Source organism: Brienomyrus brachyistius, unplaced genomic scaffold (genome assembly GCF_023856365.1).
Source record: "Brienomyrus brachyistius isolate T26 unplaced genomic scaffold, BBRACH_0.4 scaffold51, whole genome shotgun sequence".
NCBI lineage: Eukaryota > Metazoa > Chordata > Actinopteri > Osteoglossiformes > Mormyridae > Brienomyrus > Brienomyrus brachyistius.
In genome coordinates, this window is record NW_026042326.1 from 928,107 (window position 1) to 950,322 (window position 22,216).

The 22,216-nt window shown below is 41.3% G+C and overlaps 1 protein-coding gene across 3 annotated transcripts in view; it reads right to left on the reverse strand.

Annotated features, from left to right (window-relative positions):
- Positions 1-20,443, reverse strand: part of LOC125723783 (centrosomal protein of 170 kDa protein B-like) — a 33,876-nt gene extending 13,433 nt beyond the window's left edge. For 2 of the 3 annotated variants that reach the window (XM_049000525.1, XM_049000522.1), the window contains exons 1-8: positions 19,952-20,442; positions 16,045-16,182; positions 13,965-14,054; positions 10,817-10,897; positions 9,540-9,596; positions 8,971-9,091; positions 2,761-2,868; positions 269-769 (exon numbers count right to left, since the gene is read on the reverse strand). In XM_049000525.1, coding sequence (XP_048856482.1) covers positions 269-769; positions 2,761-2,868; positions 8,971-9,091; positions 9,540-9,596; positions 10,817-10,897; positions 13,965-14,054; positions 16,045-16,149 — 1,063 coding nt within the window. In that variant the 5' untranslated portion in view covers positions 16,150-16,182; positions 19,952-20,442. Of the gene's footprint in view, positions 1-268; positions 770-2,760; positions 2,869-8,970; positions 9,092-9,539; positions 9,597-10,816; positions 10,898-13,964; positions 14,055-16,044; positions 16,183-19,951 lie in introns of all 3 variants that reach the window. The other variant, XM_049000524.1, reaches the window with a different exon arrangement.
- Between the last annotated feature and the right edge of the window lie 1,773 nt (positions 20,444-22,216).

Consider the following 22,216-nt stretch of genomic DNA (forward strand, 5'->3'; position numbering starts at 1 on the left):
TTTTATCCCAAAATATATATAATCAAGGTTATGATCTCATTTCATTCCTTCTTGATGATTTTTTTGCTGATATTGACTAATATTTTACTGTTTAATATTTTACTGTTTAGTCAACTTATATCCACCCAATAAATAAAAAGTATTAAAATTATTTACATAATAGTCAAGCTTTATTCAAATAAGTTACATTTTTTCACAGAAAGTCATAACTATGCTTAAATATGGTCTTGCTTAATGTTCAGCTGTGACCGTTAACACTTTCACCCACCTTTGAGAGTTTTAATGTGCATTGCTAAGTCACTCTTGGTACTATAGACATCCTCTGAGGGATTCTTCTGCCTCATCATGCTGACATTGCTATTCACCAGCCAGTCAGCCACCTTGCTTTCTGCTGACATCACCTCTGTGGGTGTGGCAGCCAGCTGCTTACGCGGCAGCTTGAGCTGCCTAGTGGAGAATTTAGTGACGTGGTCCTTGATCTTCATCTTTCCTGGCATGCAGTCATCAAACTCAATGGTGAAGGAAGCATGGCTCTGTACCACCGGGGGTGTGGGGGTGATTGTGGAGGCCAGTGGTGGGGTATCGGTGTCCTTAGTCGGGATCTCATGCAGCTCAGCTTCATGGGTCTTCGGCTGTGTCTGGAACTCCTTAGTGGGGATTTCAAAGTAGCTGGGCTCCCGCCGGTATGAGTAGATAGAATCGTCTTGGGATTCTCGGTAGTCTGAACAATTCACCTCCGGCATGATTGCTGAACCCTCTTTTGGGCTGCCTGCAGGAAAACATTTGTACATCTATACATCAGAAAATCTAGGAAAAAGGAGAATTGCTATGAAGTCCAGCTTGGGGTACTCATATACTCTATATTGCCAAAAGTATTGGGATACCCCTCCAAATCATTACATTCAGGAGTTCCAATCACTTCCATAGCCACAGGTATATAAAATGAAGCACCCAGGCATGCAGGCTGATTCTACAAACATTTGCGAAAGAACGGGTCGCTCTCAGGAGCTCAGTGAATTCAAGTGTTCAGGAGCTCAGTGAATTCAAGGATGCTACCTGTGCAATAAGTCCATTTGTGAAATTTCCTTGCTACTAAATATTCCATGGTCAACTGTTAGTGGTATTATGACAAAGTGAAAGCAATTGGGAACAACAGCAACTCAGCCACATAGTGGTAAACCACGGAGTGAGGACAAGGTATGCTGAAGCGCACAGAAGACAACAAGTCTGCAGAGTCAATAGCAATAGCATAGAATGGTACTTGACTGCATTGTGCAAGTGTAAAGTTTGGTGGAGGGGGGATTATAGTGTGGGGTTGTTTTTCAGGGGTTGAGCTTAGCCAGTGAAAGGAACTTTTAATGCTGCCGCATTCAAAGCCATTTTGGTTAATTTCATGTTCCCAACTTTGTGGGAACAATTTGGGGATGGTCCCTTATTGTTCCAACATGACTGCGCACCAGTGCAGAAAGCAAGGTCCATAAGGACTTGGATGAGCAAGTCTGGTGTGAAGGAACTCGACTGGCCTGCACAGAGTCCTGATCTCAACCCAATAGAACACCTTTGGGACAAGTTAGTGCGGAGACTGCGAGCCAGGCCTTCTTGTCCAACATCAGTATCTGACCTCAGAAATGCTCTCCTGGAAGAACGGTCAAAAATACCCATAAACACACTCCTAAACCTTGTGGACAGTCTTCCCAGAAGAGTTGAAGCTGTTATAGCTACAGAGGGTTGGCCAACTATTAAAGCCTATGTATTAAGAATGGGATGTCATTAAAGTTCATGTGTGTGTAAAAGCAAGTGTCCCGATACTTTTGGCAATATAGTGTATGTTCAACTGATATTTACTAGTATTGAGTGGTAAATAGACGCTTACCTTTCTAAATCTTTTGACTAATACCTCTGATACAGTACAACCTTTTCAATTGTTTTTATTTGTTTTCCTTCCAAGCTTGGAATAGGAATATCTTTATGACACCCAGTGAATATTTTTTATCTGTTATATAACTCTATCGGTCTATATCGGATGGGACTATAGCAAACCTTATTCCTTTCATAAATATAGACCAAAAATGTAAATGTAGAGATCTACAGCCTGAAGACACAAAAGTTCAAAGATGTCAGACTATAGATTTACTGTATTCCTCACGAGGCAAAATTAATAATTAGCTTAACCAAGCTACACTGAAAGACTGACATTCATGGTAGCTGGAGGATCATGCATTTCTTAGAATCTGGGTGCAGGAGACCTACTTGGACTTCTTTGCATTACCTCTACAAACAGACCAGCCTACAAGGGTTCATCCAATACAGCTATAATGTATGACTGCATCCCAACTGTCTTTAAAAAAATAATGGTCATAATTTGAGCGCAGAAGAAGGATAAATTTCCTAACAGCTAAAACTTTGGTAAAAGAGCTTCAGTCACCTTGACTGATTATTAGCTGATTAGTTAGTAATATTGTCTTAAGGTCACTAGCAGATTTTTTTTCACTTGATTAGAAAGAACAGTAACATACCCATGGTGAACCATCAGACTTACTAAATAAGAGGCTGAAATGGTCATACTGACATTTTTTGGTATGAGAGAAGAAGGGAAACTCAGCGACTGTGCATGGCTGACTGTGCATGGCTGACTGTGCATGGCTGAGGCAGCGCAGAAATTAAAGGTGCATTTCAGCATCCTGAATTACAGCTTTACTCCCTGACTTGCTTTACTTTACCCAGAATTAAACATGCCGGAGAATAAGGGAGCTGAGTGACCTTCATGTTGCTGATGTTCACTGTTGAGATGTCCCTTGCTTCCCGTGTCATCCTCCCCCCACCAAGAAGGCTGGCCATACAGGGGCGTGGGCCGCGACATGGGGGCCTCTGTTTAAACACAAACACACGTGCATGAACCCATATGCAGAGAAGCACAAGACAGTATCATAAGGAAGTTTCTACTTCAACATGACTTGGTATGAGACTGAAACTAGAAACTGTAAACTGGATGGAATTAAATAGCAAAAATGTTGAAGATGCATAGGAGTTTTTAAAAGTATATTGTTGCAAGTGCAGGAGGACTTCATACATGTTTACAGCAAAACTAAATCTAGGAAACTGCAGCCAAGGTGGTTTACTAAGGAAATTAAGAATAAAGTCAGGAGGAAAAGGGCTCTCTTCCACAAATGGAAAATAACTAATGATTTCAAGTTAAAAAATATCATTAGACTCACTAAGAGGAATGCAGAAAGGGAGACTGCATGGGAGGCTAAGGATGACATTAAAAGTTTCTTCTAATATTTTAACTCCAAAAGAGGAAATAGAACGCATGGCCATAGGTGGAAATTGGCAGAAAACATTTTTAAACGGATATGACAAAGCACTTCCTTACACAGCGTGTAGTTAGAGTATGGAATAGTCTTCCCGTTAGTTTAGTGCAAGCTAAAACCCTGGGTTCCTTTAAATCAGAGCTGGATAAGTTTAACAACTTAGTGGCGTTCTCCCCAAATGAGCTTCATGTGCCAAATGGCCTCCTCTCATTTGTAAATTTCTTATAAGAACATAAGAACATAAGAACTATACAAACGAGAGGAGGCCATTCGGCCCATCAAGCTCACTTGGGGAGAACTAAACTAATAGCTCAGAGTCGTTAAAATCTTATCTAGCTCTGATTTAAAGGAACCCAAGGATTCAGCTTGCACTACATTATCAGGAAGGCTATTCCATACTCTGACTACGCGCTGTGTAAAGAAGTGCTTCCTTAAATCCAGCTTGAAATGTTCTCCCGCTTATGTTCTTATGTCTGTTGTATCTCCTTCTGATATGGCAACTACCAAACACTGAGAAGAACAAGAAGACTCACTGACACTGACTGTTACCAAATCACTGACTAAATACTAAGTCATTGCAAATTATTGGAAGTTCCAGCTAACACGCAACTGAGCACTAATCTGCCTACAGTCACGGTGTTTTGCAAGATTTACGCATCCTGAACCAAGCTGAAATGAGCATAAGCAGGGTTGTGCAAACCAGGGCCATCTGTGCCCTGCTATGGGTGAGGTCACAGTTGCCATGGAAACGGAATGTGACTGCAGTGGAGACAGAGGCAGACAAAGGGAGTGTGGGCACTGGAGAGCGACAGAGAGAACGAAAGAACGAAAGATGCGTTCAAACAGAGGCAGGCATAGAGTACGACAGAGTAACAGAAGGTGTGCAGAATGGGTGACTGGTGAAAGAAAGACTTTTATAGCACAGAGCAGATACTACACAACACAGAATAAGGTATTTAATTAACATTAATGGCTACTGGCTTTTGATATCAACCAAACTACATCTGTCAGTGCTATTCTCTTTTATTACACAGTACATTCTTTTGTTTTTGTTAGTCTGGCCCTGCCAGAGTGTGGCTGATAGTCCAGGTCACCCGCTGGAGAAGAACAGAATGCTGATAACCATGGCAACCAGCCCTGCTGGGGGGTGGGGGGAAGGGAAACCAGTTATCATAGATGTGATATTGTCAGATGTGAGTGTCCGAATGATTTTCTTGCCCCTGTTCAAACTCCAGTGCTAATCAGAGTAAAGATTATGAATTAAGAATTCAACACAAACTATTACCAAGCCATCATTACAAATGTAAACACTGTTCAAAAGGAATTTTTTATTATTTTGATGGAATACATTATTCTGCCACTGTTCAGCATTAATTCCATCCATTTCTGGTAATCGCTAATCCAAAGGAGGGTTGTGTTTAGCCTAGAGCCTGTCCCAAGGAGCACAATCCATGGTATGCCATGGACAGGATGCCCGCCCATCGTAGTGCTATATTTACTATTCTTTTTTATTTTAATGAATTATTCTATGCAGTTGTCTGCTTCTTATTATGGAGCTTTATACACAAAGCAGCCATTGTAATCAAAGGAAGTATCTAGAAACCGATAAGTAAATCATTATATATCCTGCGGTCCATAAAACGTTTCTTGATAGTTTTTATGCATATTTCTTAATCAGAATTTTTCTTACTGTTATACTTTCACAATGTTTAGTTTAAGAATTTAATTCATCACTATAACCCTGTTTCTTAGCAATCACAAAAACATTGTGAACAAAACATTGGAGATGAACAAGAGTTAAAAGGGGGAAATGGAGCAAAATGAAAGAGGTGACCTAAAACCTTAAATGATGACATAACTCAAAAAAATGTGACCGTATCCAATTGACTCCAATCTGGAGAGGACTGAACACCAAACATGCAGAGTGTCATGTGTTAATGAAGCGATTCTATCTACAGTTTCAATAGGTTTAAAGTAATTCATCCAACCATTTCCTGTAATGCATGTAAAATACATGGTCACAGTCTCAGGAAGCACCGATCATAAGGCAAAGGGACACCCTGGGTGTGACACCAGTCCATCAGAGGGGAATCACTCAACATCAGAACATATGGGCCAATTAGAGACACCAATTCATCTGCACCAGCAGGTTTTGGACTGTGGGAGGAAACCACAGGACACAGAGGAAAACCAAGTAAGCCCTGGAGAACGTGCAACATCCAGACACACAGGCCTGAGGGTGGGAGTCAATCCCACAATCCTGGAAGTGCAAAGCCACAGTGATACCTGCGGAGCCATTGGACTTTCTCTATGAATAATAGTGCCTAGTTTTATTTATGTGTTTGTTTGTTTGTCTTCAATTATTTTGAAATATTTCACTGGTTCAAACGCATAAAGTGGATGACCGATAATCTCTCTCAGACCAAATTATATTTTAATGGTCAGGTCCCAGTATGCAGTCCTGCTAGAAGATGCTGCCAGAAAGTGAATTTGTCACTGAAGAATAAAGGTTGAATACAGAAAGATATGTTGACAATGAGAATTTTCTGAAAGACAATGTGTATGATTAATTCACTGTGTTCAGAGCTGCCATCGTTTGTGTCACTGAGTGAAATTGGCAATGTGCGATAACAGGGTACATTGGTCAGCTATTGAGCTATTAGTTAAGATGTCCCCAAATGAGCTTGATGGGCCGAATGGCCTCCTCTCGTTTGTAAATTTCTTATGTTCTTATGATGCTACGATAGCTAAGCCTCTCCCAATTCACAGCAGAACTGTGCCTATGACACTAAAGGATGAAAAGCAAAATATAAAGACTGGAAGGTACGCAGCGCTGCCCCTCCCTACAAGCAGAACACGCATTGTGCGTAGGGCCCAACGATCCATGGGGGGCCGCATTTTCCAAATGGGCCATGTTTCCAAATGATGCGCATCGCTGCCGTGAGGCGCGCGTAGAGCACCAAGTCATAAAAAAAAAGAGACGAGTAATCTGACACCGCAGGCATTGCCACAATGACTGACAGCAGGCAGCATCTGACCAGTCAGCGATCAAATGCACCGACAGGCAGTTGGATCCATGTAGGTGGAGAGATGGCCTCCAAACAGCATTATGAATCGGGAGCAAGCAAAACAAATAAAAAGTCAAAACAAGAGGAGGCTCATGCTTCATGTGAAGGTGGGTTCGTTGTTGAAATAAAAAAGAAAAACTTTGTGGCATAAACACCCCAACTGCTACCCTGCTAATCATGAGACAGAAGAGAGGATCATTCTGTCTAGATGTGGACTAGAGATTAAATTTCCCAGCGGCCCTGATTATCATCGCCCAGAGGAGGATGGGGTCCCCTTCTGAGTCTAGGTTCCTCTCAAGGGTTCTTCTTGCTAGAGGGAGTTTTTCCTTGCCACTGTCGCCTCAGGCTTGCTTGGTGGGGATCAGGCCGCTTATATGTAAAGTGCTTCATGACAATGACTGCTGTTAAAAGTGCTATATAAATAAAATGTAATTTAATTGAATTGAAAAAGGAGTGGTTAATTGCCCAGTTGTAGGTCGTATGTTGACTCAGATTTATAGCCTATCAATCTTTGTTACCAATAGACGTTTAGGGCTATTTTTATGGAGGTAAAATGTCGCCATCTCTTGCAGAAGTGTGCATCTGGAAAAGGCTTGTTCAATTGTTGAAAGAGCCTGTTCATTTGATATGTTCCTACTAATATAGGTTTTCGTGATACACTCATTTTGTAAAGGGGAGGGGGCTTGTTTCACATGAGTTGATTTGTATAAAAATAACATTACTTTAGACAATTGTTAAAAAAAGGTAAGGTAAAAAGGCGAACATGAAATAACCAATTAACTACATCCATTTATTCAGCATTTTATAAAATACTGCATTTGAACTTTTCGGCTGTAGGATTTCAGGACAGAGCAGCCGCTCTGTTAGGAAAATTTAGGCTTTTTGTTAGATTCGCTGCTGTTATTAACACTAATGGCACATTATCGCAAGCAAAAGGGCTGAACACGGCGACTTACGTCTTGCTTGGAGTTAGAGTTTGATGTTTATTGATATGGGAAATGGCCAGTTCTAGTGTTTTCTGACTGTTTTTTCACTAGTTTTGCATTTGGCGACGGTCAGTGTCACTATTAGTAGCATGAGGTGATACCCGGACCCTACAGAGGTTGCACAGGTAGACCAGCTCCTCCAGGATGGCGCATTAATACGTGCCATTGCCAGAAGGTTTGCTGTGTCTCCCAGCACAGTCTCAAGGGCATGGAGGAGAGTCCAGGAGACAGGCAGATACTCAAGGAGAGCTGGACAGGGCCGTAGAAGGTCCTTAACCCATCAGCAGGACCGGTATCTGCTCCTTTGTGCAGGGAGGAACAGGATGAACACTGCTGGAGCCCTACAAAATGACCTCCAGCAGGCAACTGGTATGAATGCTTCTGATTGTTTGGTCAGAGACAGACTTCATGAGGGTGGCTTGAGGGCCCAACGTCCTCTCGTGGGCCCTGTGCTCACTGCCCAGCACCATGGAGCTCGATTGGCATTTGCCATAGAATACCAGAATTTGCAGGTCTGCCACTAGCACCCTGTGCTTTTCACAGATGAGAGCAGGTTCACCCTGAGCACATGTGACAGACGTGAAAGGGTCTGGAGAAGCCATGGAGAATGTTATGCTGCCTGCAGCATTGTTCAGCATGACTGGTTTGGTGGTGGGTGAGTAATGGTCTGGGGAGGCATATCCACTGAGGGACGCACAGACCTCTACAGGCTAGACAACGGCACCTTGACTGCCATTAGGTATCAGGATGAAATCCTTGAACCCACTGTCAGACCCTATGCTGGTGCAGTGGGTCCTGGGTTCCTCCTGGTGCACGACAATGCCCGGCCTCATGTGGCAAGAGCATGTAGGCAGTTCCTGGAGGATGAAGGAATTGATACCATTGACTGCCCCCCCACGCTTGCCTGACCTAAATCCAATAGAACACCTCTGGGACATTATGTGTCTCCCATCCGATGCCACCAGGTTGCACCTCAAACTGTCCAGAAGCTCAGTGATACCCTGGTCCAGATCTGAGAGGAGATTCCCCAGGACACCATCTGTGGTCTCATTAGGACCATGCCCCGACATTGTCAGGCATGCATACAACCACATGGGGGCCATACAAAAGTAACAAAGAGTTACTGTAATGAAATTTCGGCAAAATGGACTAACCTGCCACATCATTTTTCACTTTGATTTTCAGGGTGTCTTTGAATTCAGCCCTCTGTAGGTTGATAGTTTAATTTCCATAAAACGATGTGGCATCCTTTCGTTCCTAACACATTACCCAGCCTACATCAGTATAGATGTCCAGCATGGATATCACTTTGTTTTCAAAGTGTTCATTTACTTTTTTTGAGCAGTGTATATTGTTTAATGTGTATAATCACACAAAATCTGTTTAGTTTGAATTTGTGAATTTGCTATTGCAACACTTTGTCGGAGTGTGTTTAATAGAAAATTGACACAATACAGATAAACCGGTTACATATACTACTGAACGACAAGTGAGTACCAGTGAGTACCCCTCCTATGAGGTAAGAACACCACAGCATAAAAGGACCATTGCTGTGAGGACCCCTTGTATGATGGAAGAACACCACAGCGCTTATGGCATCCTTACCCGATATGGCTTTCTGCTCTGTGCTCCGCTGGGCTTCTGCCACATCACCATCTGCCTCTCCAAGCCGTTTCTCCTCTGATGCTTTTAAGGTCATCTGCAGCTGGCTGGTGTATTTCTCGTGCTGGAATAGTACAAGGAGGTCAATGGGCCACTCTTGCATGGACATGTTTTCCTGAACTGTTATCCACACATTGTATATATCGGCTAGACTGTATGTGTCCATTGTCTTCTGTATGCATGATAGCCACTGAAATCCATGAGTGTATGTGAGAACATACTTGGCCAATTGACCTTATCCTGATCTGAAAGAAAACATCCACAGCAAAGAGGCTCTTTCCCTCAGGAAAGACTGAATTCCACCTGAATGTAACCAGCACTCCCTTCAAACTGGCATTTTACAGTAGAGATATAGTAATCAAATTAAATACAGGAAAACCAACAATTCTAAATCTTAGACACTAAATACGGAGAATAATAGAACCAAAACAGATGAAACTCATGATACTTGGAAATGCACACAAATGCTGAGACATAAAGACAACAGATCTTAGACTGAGTTACAGACAAACCTTAAGTGCCTCTTCTGGAACCTTGTGTTGACTCCTCTCGAGGATGTAGACTTGAGAATGTAATTACTGAGTTAAGGAAGATAAATGTACTTCACAATATGCCATCAAATCGATTTTAAAAGATAAAACTCGGCCTCGAGAAACAAGTCGAGAGACTCAGGAGAGTTCCTTATGGGCCATTTTCCTTTTGTGCTGATTAGAAACCAAATAATTTGACAAGTCTGACACTGAGCCAGTTGGAAACAATATAATAATATTTTTACTAGTTCTACAACACTGCAGAATTTTAACCAGAGTTTTCTCAGACACACACTTGTAATTATATCTTTGTGGGGACTCCCCATTCATTTATATGGGGAAAACTCTAATTCCAACATGGCAACCTTAACCCCTACCCAGCCCATAAGTAACCAAACAAAATATGACATTTTTAGTTTTTTGATCGCATTCACAGATCTTTCTGGGGACCTAAAAAATGGTCCCCACAATGTCAAAGTAACAGGCTTTTACCACATTGTAGGGAACCTTTAGTCCTCACCATGTAATATAAACCTAATCTAAACACACACACACACAAAAGACCACAACTGCTCTGCATAGAAAAAAATGCAAATATGCAGCGCAGGCGTCAGTTTGATCACAAGCCTGAACCACGTTCAGTACAAAATCTTCTTATACTCCTTGCAGAAAAACCCCTTGATTCCCTGAACTGGTGTAACACCCTTGTAGAAATTTCAGTGGACGACAATCCTTGCTTCACCATTTATAATATGCTGTCAGTGTATGGCTCCAAAGTCATCATAATATAAATCCGAAAGAAACGTTGCTGGGTAAGACTACCTGCCCTGCTTCATTCCGCTGCAGCTGTGTGTCCGGGATGTTGAAAGTAGCACCACTTGTGCTCGCACACATGCGCATGGTTTGTAGGCAGCATCCAGTGCCAGAAAATGATAAAACCACCCTATTCCGGAGCCTATCCCAGTGGCTATGGGCACAAGTTAGGGAACAACCCAAGATGGGGTGCCAACCCATCACAGAACATTAAAAATGATTAAGTAAAGCTGTATCCAAAAAAATTATGGCCAGCTAATTCAAAAAAAATCTGAGGTTCCTCATACCTCTGTAAATAGTATGAAGGACAGCCAAACCCACATGTCTGAAAGCATTACACCAGAAAAAAAACTTACTGGAGATGGTATATAATGCAACACTATTAAGCATATTGCCCAGAAATTATTCACAATGTTTAAAATAAGCTGCATATGCAATGGAAGGATATCATATCCGAAGCGAATGACATCAGAGAGCTTGAGAGCGATGTATGTCTGGTCTGGAATCCGTTGGTCATTCACAAAAGTCTGTAGGAAAAAAATTAATAAGACACATTGTATGGATAAACAAAAATAACGACCACAGTACAAGATAGTTATTCACAACACAGGATAGCCTTGGGCATTATTGTAGGAGCATCACAGTATAAAAGTGGTACTCAACGTATAGGAAGGGGCACTGATAGAGCTTGCCAACACGCAATTTAATGTCAGAATATATGCAAATGAACAGCAATACAATTAACATTTCTTTTGTTATCCAAAAAGTTATTGATATCTTGTTAGATGGGTAGAACGATAGCATTTGGGGTTAAGGACCTTGCTCAAGGGCCCAATAGTAAGGTGACCACCTAATCCATGCCAGGAGGGACACTAGTCAGGTTTTACACACTACTTTAAAACTGAAAAGTACTTGTCTTGTACTTTTACTGGTTTGTGTCCTTCATGGAAAGACTCATTCAGCTGTTTCATATTAACCTGCTTACATGCATGATTTTATGTATCAGCACAGTTAAAACCCAATGCTTAAGTGAAATCCCGGTCCTTTTAATTGAATTGGTAGTTTACAAACTCATAACTCATAGCTATCCACTATACCCAGCGGCGAAGTCACCCTGCAAACCAGAAACCTTCTGCTGACAGGCACAGCAGCCTGACCTGCTGAGCTACACCTCATGCACCAAACCTCTCACCTTACTCCTCTCACTCCAGGCATTTATTCATTAAATTTCACCACCAACTCACCTAAATAATTACCTTAATTATTTAAATAACTTGGTGAGGTATTGTTTATGGTATGGTATGTTTAGTGGTTGAGTCAACAAATGCATGGGTATTGTTTAATGAACTTGACCTCTCCTTTACATTTGCTGATTTTATATTTTTAAGCAGGATGTCTCACAATAGCTACATTTACGGACAACTTGTACTTACAAACGGACTGATATAAAGCCTATTATATTAAAAATGCAGGTTAAATACAATGGTTCATAATAAACACACACACTACTGTGTGATGCTTGTGAAAACATTGCATGGCTACTGAGGTTCTTTGGGTCGAAGTAAAGTACAGGATCGCATGTAGTTCCTTCTTTTATTGCTGTGTTATTAATATGTGCTATGTTATTTGTCATGCCCGGCTCGTCCGCTCCTCGTGTGTGCCACGCCCCGTGATTATCCACATGTGCTTCCCCAATCATGCCCAGCTGTGCCCTGTTATTTTAACCTGTCTTTGTCTATATCAGTCCACGTCTTGCCCTATCCGATGTCTGTCATTGTTGTTAGTACCGTTGTGATGTCCTAGTCTTCCCGTAGCCGTCTCGCCCGTAACAAATCCCCAGTTTTCCCGCCTTTTGCCTGCCTGCTTCGTCCTTCCCTGCCTCCTTCCTGCCAGCCTGCCGTCCTCACGCATGGAAGCCTGACATTATTATTATTATTATTATTATTATTATTATTATTATTATTGCAGTAAAAGCTCGGATTGCGAGCATAATTGGAAACTCAGATGATTCCATGACTCAAAAATATTGATATAAAAATGATTAATACAAAATATAAAGTAAAAATACATAAAACAAATTAACCTGCACTTTACCTTTGAAAAGAATTGTGGATGGTGTGAGGGAGACGAGAGAGAGGAGAAGAGGAGGGTTATTTTGTAGGACGACTTTCACTATATAACTGTAACGGAATCACTGCTATCTGTTGGCTCACTGGAATCTTTTTCTTTTTATGCGACTTTAACAAGGAACCTATCCAATGACAGCTGCCTTTGTCTCCTTTTTGATTTTGCGGAAATGTGGACATTACATTGTCGTTAAACAGATTCATCGCTCGCACTGCAACACCCTTATTCAAGTGGTGCTTTTCTACTAAATATTTATTATACGAGTGAGGCAGGGCAACTGAGACCAAGCTTCGGAAAAGATTACCCACAATCCCACAGCGAGAGAGAGAAAAGAACCATCGGCGCAGTTGTGATGCTCAGCAGACAAAGCGTATATGTAATACTCATATTGCAAGACCTCGCTCGTTTATCAAATTAAAATTTACTAAAAAAAAAAGTAAAAAAAAACACTCGCAAACCAAGTTACTCGCAATTACATACAAATTCGACTTAAAGACAGATTTAGGGAACAGATCTCGATCATATCCTGGGGACTGCCTGTATACAAAGCCCATTTCAGTCACACTTCTTTCTGATGCTAACTGCTGATGTTAGCACACGAGTTAGTGAATCTTGTGCCAAAGGACATCATATCAGTATCTCTGAGAAGACATGTGCATTGAGAATTAATCTGCTATTTTTTTTTAATTCCAGGATTGTAATCCGAGTCACAGAGTTTATCATGCTTACTCACAATACACAAAAAAAAGCTTAGCACCCAGAAGTAATGGTCCGATTTGGATGTAATTTGGTACACATGCAGACCAGCGATTGGTATATAAATGATTTGATTTTCAAGGAACTGGCATGACTAGTCACCAGACACAGAGGATGCCTCATAGACACATTAGACAGCATTACCAGCACTTGACGGCGTTTGATAGAGGTCATATTGTGGTTTTGCATGAGACTGGGTAGTCATATTGTGCAAATGCAGGTCATCTTTGTTAGTGATTCGGGGGACCTGATGGCACAGCACTACATCAGTGACATCCTGTGCCCACATGTCTTACCCCACCTGAGACAGTACCCTGGTACAGTCTTTCAACAAGACAACGCCCGTCCACACACAGTACATATGTCTATGGACTGACAATTATGAATACAACGGCTGTACGACTCCCTTCCGCAACGTATCACCTCATGTATCCAGGCCACACCCTACTGACATGGGACCAGCAGTGTGCCCATACTACCAACTCTGTTGAGCTTCTGATTTGATATCATAATCATTGTGATACAGTCACATGACCTTTCACAAAGTGCAGATTAATTCCATTTTCACCACTCCATCTGGGTGCTTCACTTTTTTGTCACTGAGTGTATAAGAGATGTTACAGGTATAAGATTGACAAAGCTCTCTCTTTTAGAATATGACATTCCTCATGAATGTTTTGGACAGTTAGCATAGTTGGCACATACACTCACCCCATTGAGGCTGCCTAGGTCTTTCACCAGGTGCTTATCAGAGCTCATGTCGTAGTTGATGACAGCATGCTGCTTATCTACACTGCGAGACTACAGGAAACATGCAAGTTAGACAACCTTATCAGATAAAACATGTGATCATTTTCCTTATGAGTAGAGAAACTGTTGCATTTTAGGGCAGGAATAAGTCAGATGTGGATTAGGCAGATGTGGATTAGACAGATGTGGATTAGACAGATGTGGATTTCCATCTTTCCTTTCAATGTACAGGACCTTTGAGTTGTGCTTTATTGTACTTTATAGCATTGAACCTCATTCGGTTGTCATTAAAGGGACTTGCTCTGCTTGCTTGTACCACGTTATGTTGCAGTTTGTGTTTCAATTATAACTGGATGCTTGGTTGATCAGCTGACATCTGGGCTCCCCTTTTTCTTAAGTTTGCGGAGGTGCAATCGGAGATGGATTGCATTTGCATCCTTCTGCAATCATATTGCTCCGCGGTGTGAGCCCAGATGACCCTTTTCCCAACCTGCCTAGTATCTATGACTGTGTGTCTGCCTGAACTCCCTTACAGCATTGACACAATTACTGGTACATCTTAACTTGTGTCAGTTCATTTTCATTTTCAACTCCATACGTGACAGGTCAACCTTGTGTGCAGGACTAAAAAGATAGTGCAGAGGTTTTATTACAAGCTCACCAATAGTGACTGATGCATATATCTTATGAGAATCAAATGACAAAACAAAGTGAGTTTGACCACCTGAGGCCTCCTGTCACATCACACCTATGCCATCTAATACAATAAACAAAACTAAATTAATTAGTACAGGTATGTTTAAATACATTAGTACAGGTATGTTTATTCTTCACTTATGTTATTTGCTAAGGCAATCACTTTCACCTGTCAAACCAACCCAAAAAAAAACTACACCGTGCTATTTCTTATACAACATTCACACTGTTTCCACTGATTAATTATATCTTAAATAATTTTCCCCCAATACGATGTACTGTATTGATTATATATATTTTCACAATGTAGGTTTACTATCATAACATCAAATGACATCAACAAAGAGCTGATAATTTCAAACACATTCAGTGTATGTGATAAGTAAACAATAAAAATAACATTCAAGAAGAGATTCATTCTTGCTTACAAAATGGACTATTTAATATGATAATGTTTCTAAAGTCCAGTTTGTAACGTTACACGATAACTTTATATACTGATATCTTCATTAAAATGAGAGCACGAAACTAGTGAATACTGCCAAGGATAAGCAAAAACACTCAAAACAAATAATATAAAAAATGAATATTAGTCGATTGTGTTAGCAATAAGAAAGGTGTTTCCTACAGTGTGCAGGTTTCGGCTGCTGCTATTTTCTCAAAACATTTATATAATTTATATAAATAGTATATAATATAGTACATCTACAAATAAATATAATGAAAGTTGTTAAGCATTTTCTCTTAAGGCTGGATCTAAAGGAACATGTGGGGGTATTTATCTGCACAAGACAAGGTGAAAGTTGCAGAGCAAGAACCAATGAATGCAGTGAGCAGGGCTCTAAAGTGTCACACACTGACCGTGAGGCACATGCTGCATCCCTAACAGATGTAATCTTACTCCAGACTTTTAATGAAACTTGAGAGTCCTGTTAAAATATAAATGAAGGCTGTGCTCCATTATAATCGTGATTTATTCCCCCAGTGACTAACCAATAACTAACAAAACAACATGATCACATAAAAGATTAGTACTATAATGATTAATTTATTCTTGTTGTTGTTGAAACTGATTTAAAAACATACTGGTATTGAAAAAAGTATTGTTCAGGAACTAGTATCGAAATCAAGATATCGTTCTGGTACCGGTATCGAAAAATTTTGAATGATGTCAAAACAGACTCAGACAGTGCAGCCTTCAGCTATATATACTCTGGACTTCAGGTGTCTGTTGAAATTGTGAGGCTTGTTGTGCTTGCATATAGATATGTGACTGAGCCTTAATGTACACATGTGTTGGTAGGGTAACATTTCGCCATGGTGATATGTGCATCGCACTCCTCACCTGCAGCATGAGTTCGCAGTCCTCACGGCCCACGAAAATCAGCTCGCGGGGCAGCCGGTGGCGGGTGCCTGAGCTGCTCACCAGAAACCAGGAGGTCACACTCATTTTCACAATGCCGCTCACAGCACCAGGCGCATCCTGGAAGGCACACAGGTGCATAGGCTCATGCAGCACACTTACGGAAAACACCAGCGATGCAGGAATCTCATTAAGCACACAAGGTATATGTAAGTATGTGCCTCCCAACATGAATATGCTGATTTAATGCATTTAATTAATGCAAATACCATTAGACCTGTTCAAACACTGAAGCATCATGTGGTTGAACTTACTTCAGTCATAACTGATAAAGTACCTTCTAGAATGCAATGTAAAACGGACTCATTCAAGCTTTAAATAGAAAAAAAACATGGTTTTCTGGTGTTAGAAACTGAAATATACTTAAGTCAATGGAACTTGCAATTCAATTCAACTGTGCTGAACTCATGGCTCACACTATAAGAGTCACGTGATGAGCAACATTCCTACCACTGGATTAGCCTCCCATTGGCCAAGAAGCCAGGGAACATTGAAAAGTGCGTAAATATAGGTCCCCATGATGGGAGGTAGCATAAAACCCGCTTTAAGCCCTATTTAGCCTATTTCCAGCATAAGAAGTTACTCAACACCCAGAGGAATACCATAGGTTATTAAGGGCTAGGCAGACAGTGGTGTAGCTCAGCAGTGTAAAATTGGCATACAAATAGTGTAACAGTTAAAGAAACAGCCAGCAAGAGCAGGATACATAGAGAAACTTCAGGTCACCGAGTATGTATCCAATTTGCATAAAATCACAACTACTAAAAATCAACTGATTTTAGAATATTCACCAATAAAACAGACAATCCATTCATCCATTTTCCATAACTGCTTATGCGACACAGGATCACAGCAAGCTTGGAAGGGCAGCATCCAGCTTAAATGGCCTGTCAGTCCACAGCAAGGTAAATGAGTACAAACACACTATGTGCAACTTTAGAATACCACTTCACCTGACTGCATGCTTTGGGACTGCAAGGGAAAACCAGAGATCTACAAATACCAGAAAAAAGCATCTAATATGCAAACACAAACATACACACAGTCATGCATGGGAATCAAGCCTGCAGGGAGAGGCGGAGCCCTGGATGCCACTCATCTCCACTTTCTTTGGCTCTGAGTGAAGTTGATTATAGAACACGGAACACAATTCTCCCAAACCCACCTATATGACAATTATGATCTTATTTTCCCCAGAATAGCAAGAATATACATGAAGGCTAATATTTCTGAGTCTGTAGGCTTGGTGACTCCACAGCTATGGGTGGCTCAGCCACTACCTGCTGCTAAAGGCAGAGTGCCATCTCAAACTGTTTGCTCAATATTACCCATAAATTTCGTATTTCAATTAGAGGCATAAAAAACATCTAAAAAGCTTTTTCGTCTTGTGACCTGAATTAAGGGAGAAGTTTTATACATTTTATAAACAAGTTTAACCACATAATACAGCTGTTTTGCAGCTGGGCCCTGACCGTTGTGCTGTATGCATGTTAAATAAAGAGGGCAGACTCTTTAGGAAAAATAAAACCGAATTAACAGTGGGGTACTGTCACCCAGATACGGCATGGGGCACTGTTCACGGCATATACCCTAACAATAGATGGAGACAGTTTCGGCCTGTATCCCAGAAACAGCCTATCTTGTCAGGAGACCAAATCCAGGACCACAGATTCCTTACATCTAACTGCTAACACTCTGTTCAAGTTACAACTGCATTATCACGACAATAGCCCCACAAAGTCACAAAGAAAGTAGTTGAAAAACTTACAAGTTAGCATACTGGAATATCCTTTATGGCCAGTATCACAATGGATTCAGTTTCATTGTCCTTGGTGTGAAAGTACATGGACTTGGATAAGCAAGAATAATTGTAAGTGTGTACTGTGGCATCAATGCACTCTCTGGTAGCCCCGCATATCACTGATCCTTGCAAGCATCACCACACTCTCTCTTCCGGTTCCAGAATCCATTATAAGACTGACCACACAGAGCCTAATCACTCTATTACTTTCTTATTAAAATATCTCATCTTTTCTCTGAGGATCCCTCTCTTATTTGTTCTGCAGGTGCGGTTTGTTTCACTAAGGGAGCGACGCGCTGCGTCAGTGAGCAGCATCCTGCATCCTCTCTGTGAGTTTGCATGTTTTAGCTGGATCGCAGGGGTCTCCTCCCATAACACAAAGAAAGGCAGTTTTCTGTAGTGTTCAGGTGCTCTGTGACAGACTGGCACCTGATCCAGAGTCTCCCTGCCCTGTGCCACCTGCATGGGCCTCTCAGTCCCCTGCCTTCCTCCTTGGAATAAGTGGTTTGAAGGTGCATGGATGTTTAGTTACCTGCTGGGTTAAACTCACCAAGACCTCAGTAATTATTCACTGTTAGGGTTTGGCCTCTACAAACTTCCTTATTCCTTAACCTGACTTATTTATATTGACCTGTTTTGAACACATAATAGATGGATAGATAGCAACTGCTGATAGGAAAGTGATTTTTTATTTACTTAGACTTCCCTTCAAGTAAATTGAAAATTGCTTCTAAATGGATTAACTTCATTATTAGAGAAGCTTATTTTAGAGAAGGTTGGGCAAACATTATTTATAATGTCTTTACTGAAGAATAGATTTGTTGAAGTTGCTTAAACGAGATTATTTGCACACATGTGATGTGCAACAGTCGAAAATCAATCCAACTTGGAAGATAGCAGCAATGTTCCTGGCTACTGACTAGTAATTAACATTTCAAATTCAAAAATACTTCCTAACAGGCAGTGTGTCTTCCCCCAGTTTTTCCCTTTCAATACTTAAGTTTCACTACAACAGCATCTCTCTACAGTCAGTAGTTGGGGCAGATAATCCAGATGCTTTAGCCTTTTGTACACCAAGAAGTCCCCCTAATTGATCTAAAGCCACACCCTCCTCCACAAGATTTTGGCTTCTCAGTATCAACCCATCTACTCTACCCAGCCTTCCCTGTCACACAACAGAAGCTCATCTCTCATTCCATATCCTACATGGAGTCATAACATGGAAATAAAAATCTATACTAACCTTTTCTTGCTATGCAGAAGTAAGGAACTATGAGTGGCCAGATTAAAAAAAATGTGAGGTGTCCATTTTATGATTATTATGACTAATAGTTGTTTCAATAACAATTATTATTGTCTTTAATGTTTTGCTTGAATTATTGCTACTTTTTTATACAGTAATGTAATTATGTGCGTCGTTTATACTTCGAAATGATACACAAATACACACCTATATTTTCATATTTATATAAATTAATATTTCTATTCATTCCTATATATATATATATATATATATAATATTATACATACGTGTGTGTGTGTGTGTGTGTGTGTGTGTGTAAAATGTATAAATTAATATAATCGCAGAAGCTGGGAGTCTGCGGCACATCTGGAAGATGATACAGGCCTAATATACTGAGATATCGGACATGATTTCACACCCCAAGCAGAGAGTGCAGCTGGTCTCACAAAACCGCAGCGTGTGACAGACACACGGACGCTTCGGTGACATTTCATACCTAAGATTTCAGACGCCCAGCCCTGTCTCTTTTACCATAAGCTAGTCCGAGCACGTAAAATACATGCATTCTTATTTCATTCTTATGACTATTTATTCTTTTCAAGGAAGACGTCTTAGTCTGCGCATGTAGTAAAATGTAATATGCAATAAAAGTATTACAGTATACTCTGCTAAAATGTACCATCATTTACATATCTCTTCTATGTACAATCATAGACATAAACACCTGTCTCACAGATATCTATATCTATTTCATACTATTTTTAATAACGGAGAACGCAACCTACCTAGAGTATGATTTCCAATTTTTGCTTCTGACCAAAAATCAGTAAATATGAACGATATCTCCCGTCAGGAATCCCGTAGGCGAAGGTACCAGGATTGGTTTTCACAGCAAAATAGAAATCTTGAAGGCATATGGCGTCCAGGTGAATAAAAGCCAGTCGGTTTTGTAGCAGGGCTGCGCACTATTACTGAATTTTTACAGTATGTGCGATTGTGAGCAGCAACGCCTCCCGTAGTAGCAGGTTTACTGACGCAAAGGCGAGCGGCCCCAGCGCCTTGAAGCGCAGGGCAAACCAGACACAGATCTGGAAAAGCCGGTTTCACTGATTCACCGTAAGATAAAAATGGCACTGGAGACCGCCCAACCCTCCTGTAAATTCTTTCACTTGCGCACTAAACGTACGGCTTTTTACAAACCTTACATTAACAAACGCCGATCTTTTTTCTGCAGTAAATGCAATAATGAAGATGACGTATTATCTGGCGGTTGTATTTCCTTTAACCAATGAAGGGGAGCGTTCTATTAAAATATGTGATGATAATTCATTCGCAGTCTGTTTTATACGACACAAGCCCGGTTGCCCTGCTGCTTTGTCACCAGCTGTCCAGCTATAGATTATATTAAAGCATCTGAAGTCAAATGATGTCAAGTCAATTAAAAAAAACGTTTCATATAGCTTATATGTTATATGTGCAACATTTAGAATAGAAATACAAGAGAGGAAATGTACAAAATACTATTCACTCCTTAGTGAACTTGACCGGTTATTTTGCCAAGCAAGGTGCCTGATGCTGAGACCTCAGGACGGAAGTTAAAATGGGGAGGAGGCATTCCCAAAAAGTGTCAGTGTAAAGGGGGCTGGCACTAAACACGAGCAATGACTGCGCCGACTGCTGCCCTGCCCATCCTTCTAGGGAGAGCAATACGTCATTGGCAGATGAGTGGCCGTCTGATACAGTAATTGGTGAATGCTGATACATGAATAAATTCATAAATTAATTTACAATATTTTATCAATAAATACAGATCGCATTTGGAAATGCGCGTTGGGTGTGATGTTTAATATACGGTATATCTACCGCAACCTCGCAACTGAAAATGTCACCAAGATGTCTTTAACGCTATAATTACTACGAAATTATTTTGATAGGCTTTTTAAAAGACTTATACACCGATCAGCCACATTAAACATTATTAACCACTGACTGGTGAATTGAATAACAATGATTATCTCATTACAATGGCACCTGTAAAGGATGTCATTATATATTAGGTGAGGGAGCAGTCATTTCTTGAAGGTGATGCTGGAAGCAGGAAAAATGGGCATGTGCAAGGATCTGAGTGACTTTGACAAGGGCCAAATTGTATCGGCTAGATGACCGGGTGGGTGACATGGTGGTGCAGTGGTTAGCGCTGTTGCCTCACACCTCTGGGACCCGGGTTCGAGTCTCTGCCTGGGTCACATGTGTGTGGAGTTTGCATGTTCTCCCCATGTCGTCATGGGGTTTCCTCCAGGTACTCCGGTTTCCCCCCACAGTCCAAAAACATCCTGAGGCTAATTGAAGTTGCTAAATTGCCAGTAGGTGTGCATGTGTGAGTGGATGGTGTGTGAGTGTGCCCTGCGATGGGCTCGCCCCCCCCCCATCCTGGGTTGTTCCCTGCCTCGTGCCCATTGCTTCTAGGATAGGCTCCGGACCCCCCGCGATCCAGTAGGATAAGAGGTTTGGAAAACGGATGGGTGGATGGATAGATGACTGGGTCAGAACATCTCTAAAATGGCAGGTCTTGTGGGGTGTACAGTGGTTAGTACCTACTAAAAGTGTTCCAATGAAGGCCAACCGGTGAACTGGCAATGGGATCATGGGCGCCCAGGGCTCACTGATGCGCATGGGAGCAAAGACTAGCCTGTCTGGTCGGTCCCTCCGCAGGAGAGATACTGTAGTACAAATTGCTGAGAAAGTTAATGCTAACTATGATAGAAATGTGTCACAATGCACTGTGCATTACAGCTTGCTGCATATGGGGCTGCATAGCTGCAGACTGGTCAAAATACCCATGATGACCCCTGACCACTGCCGAAAGCACTTAACATGGACATGTGAGCATCAGAACTGGACCATGGAGCACTGGAAGAAGGTGGCCTGGCCTGATGAGTCATGTGTTCTGTTACCTTATGTGGATGGCCGGGTGCATAACTGTTATTTACCTGGGTATAAGATGGCACTGGGATGCATTATGAGAAGAAGCTGGCAGAGGCAGTGTGATG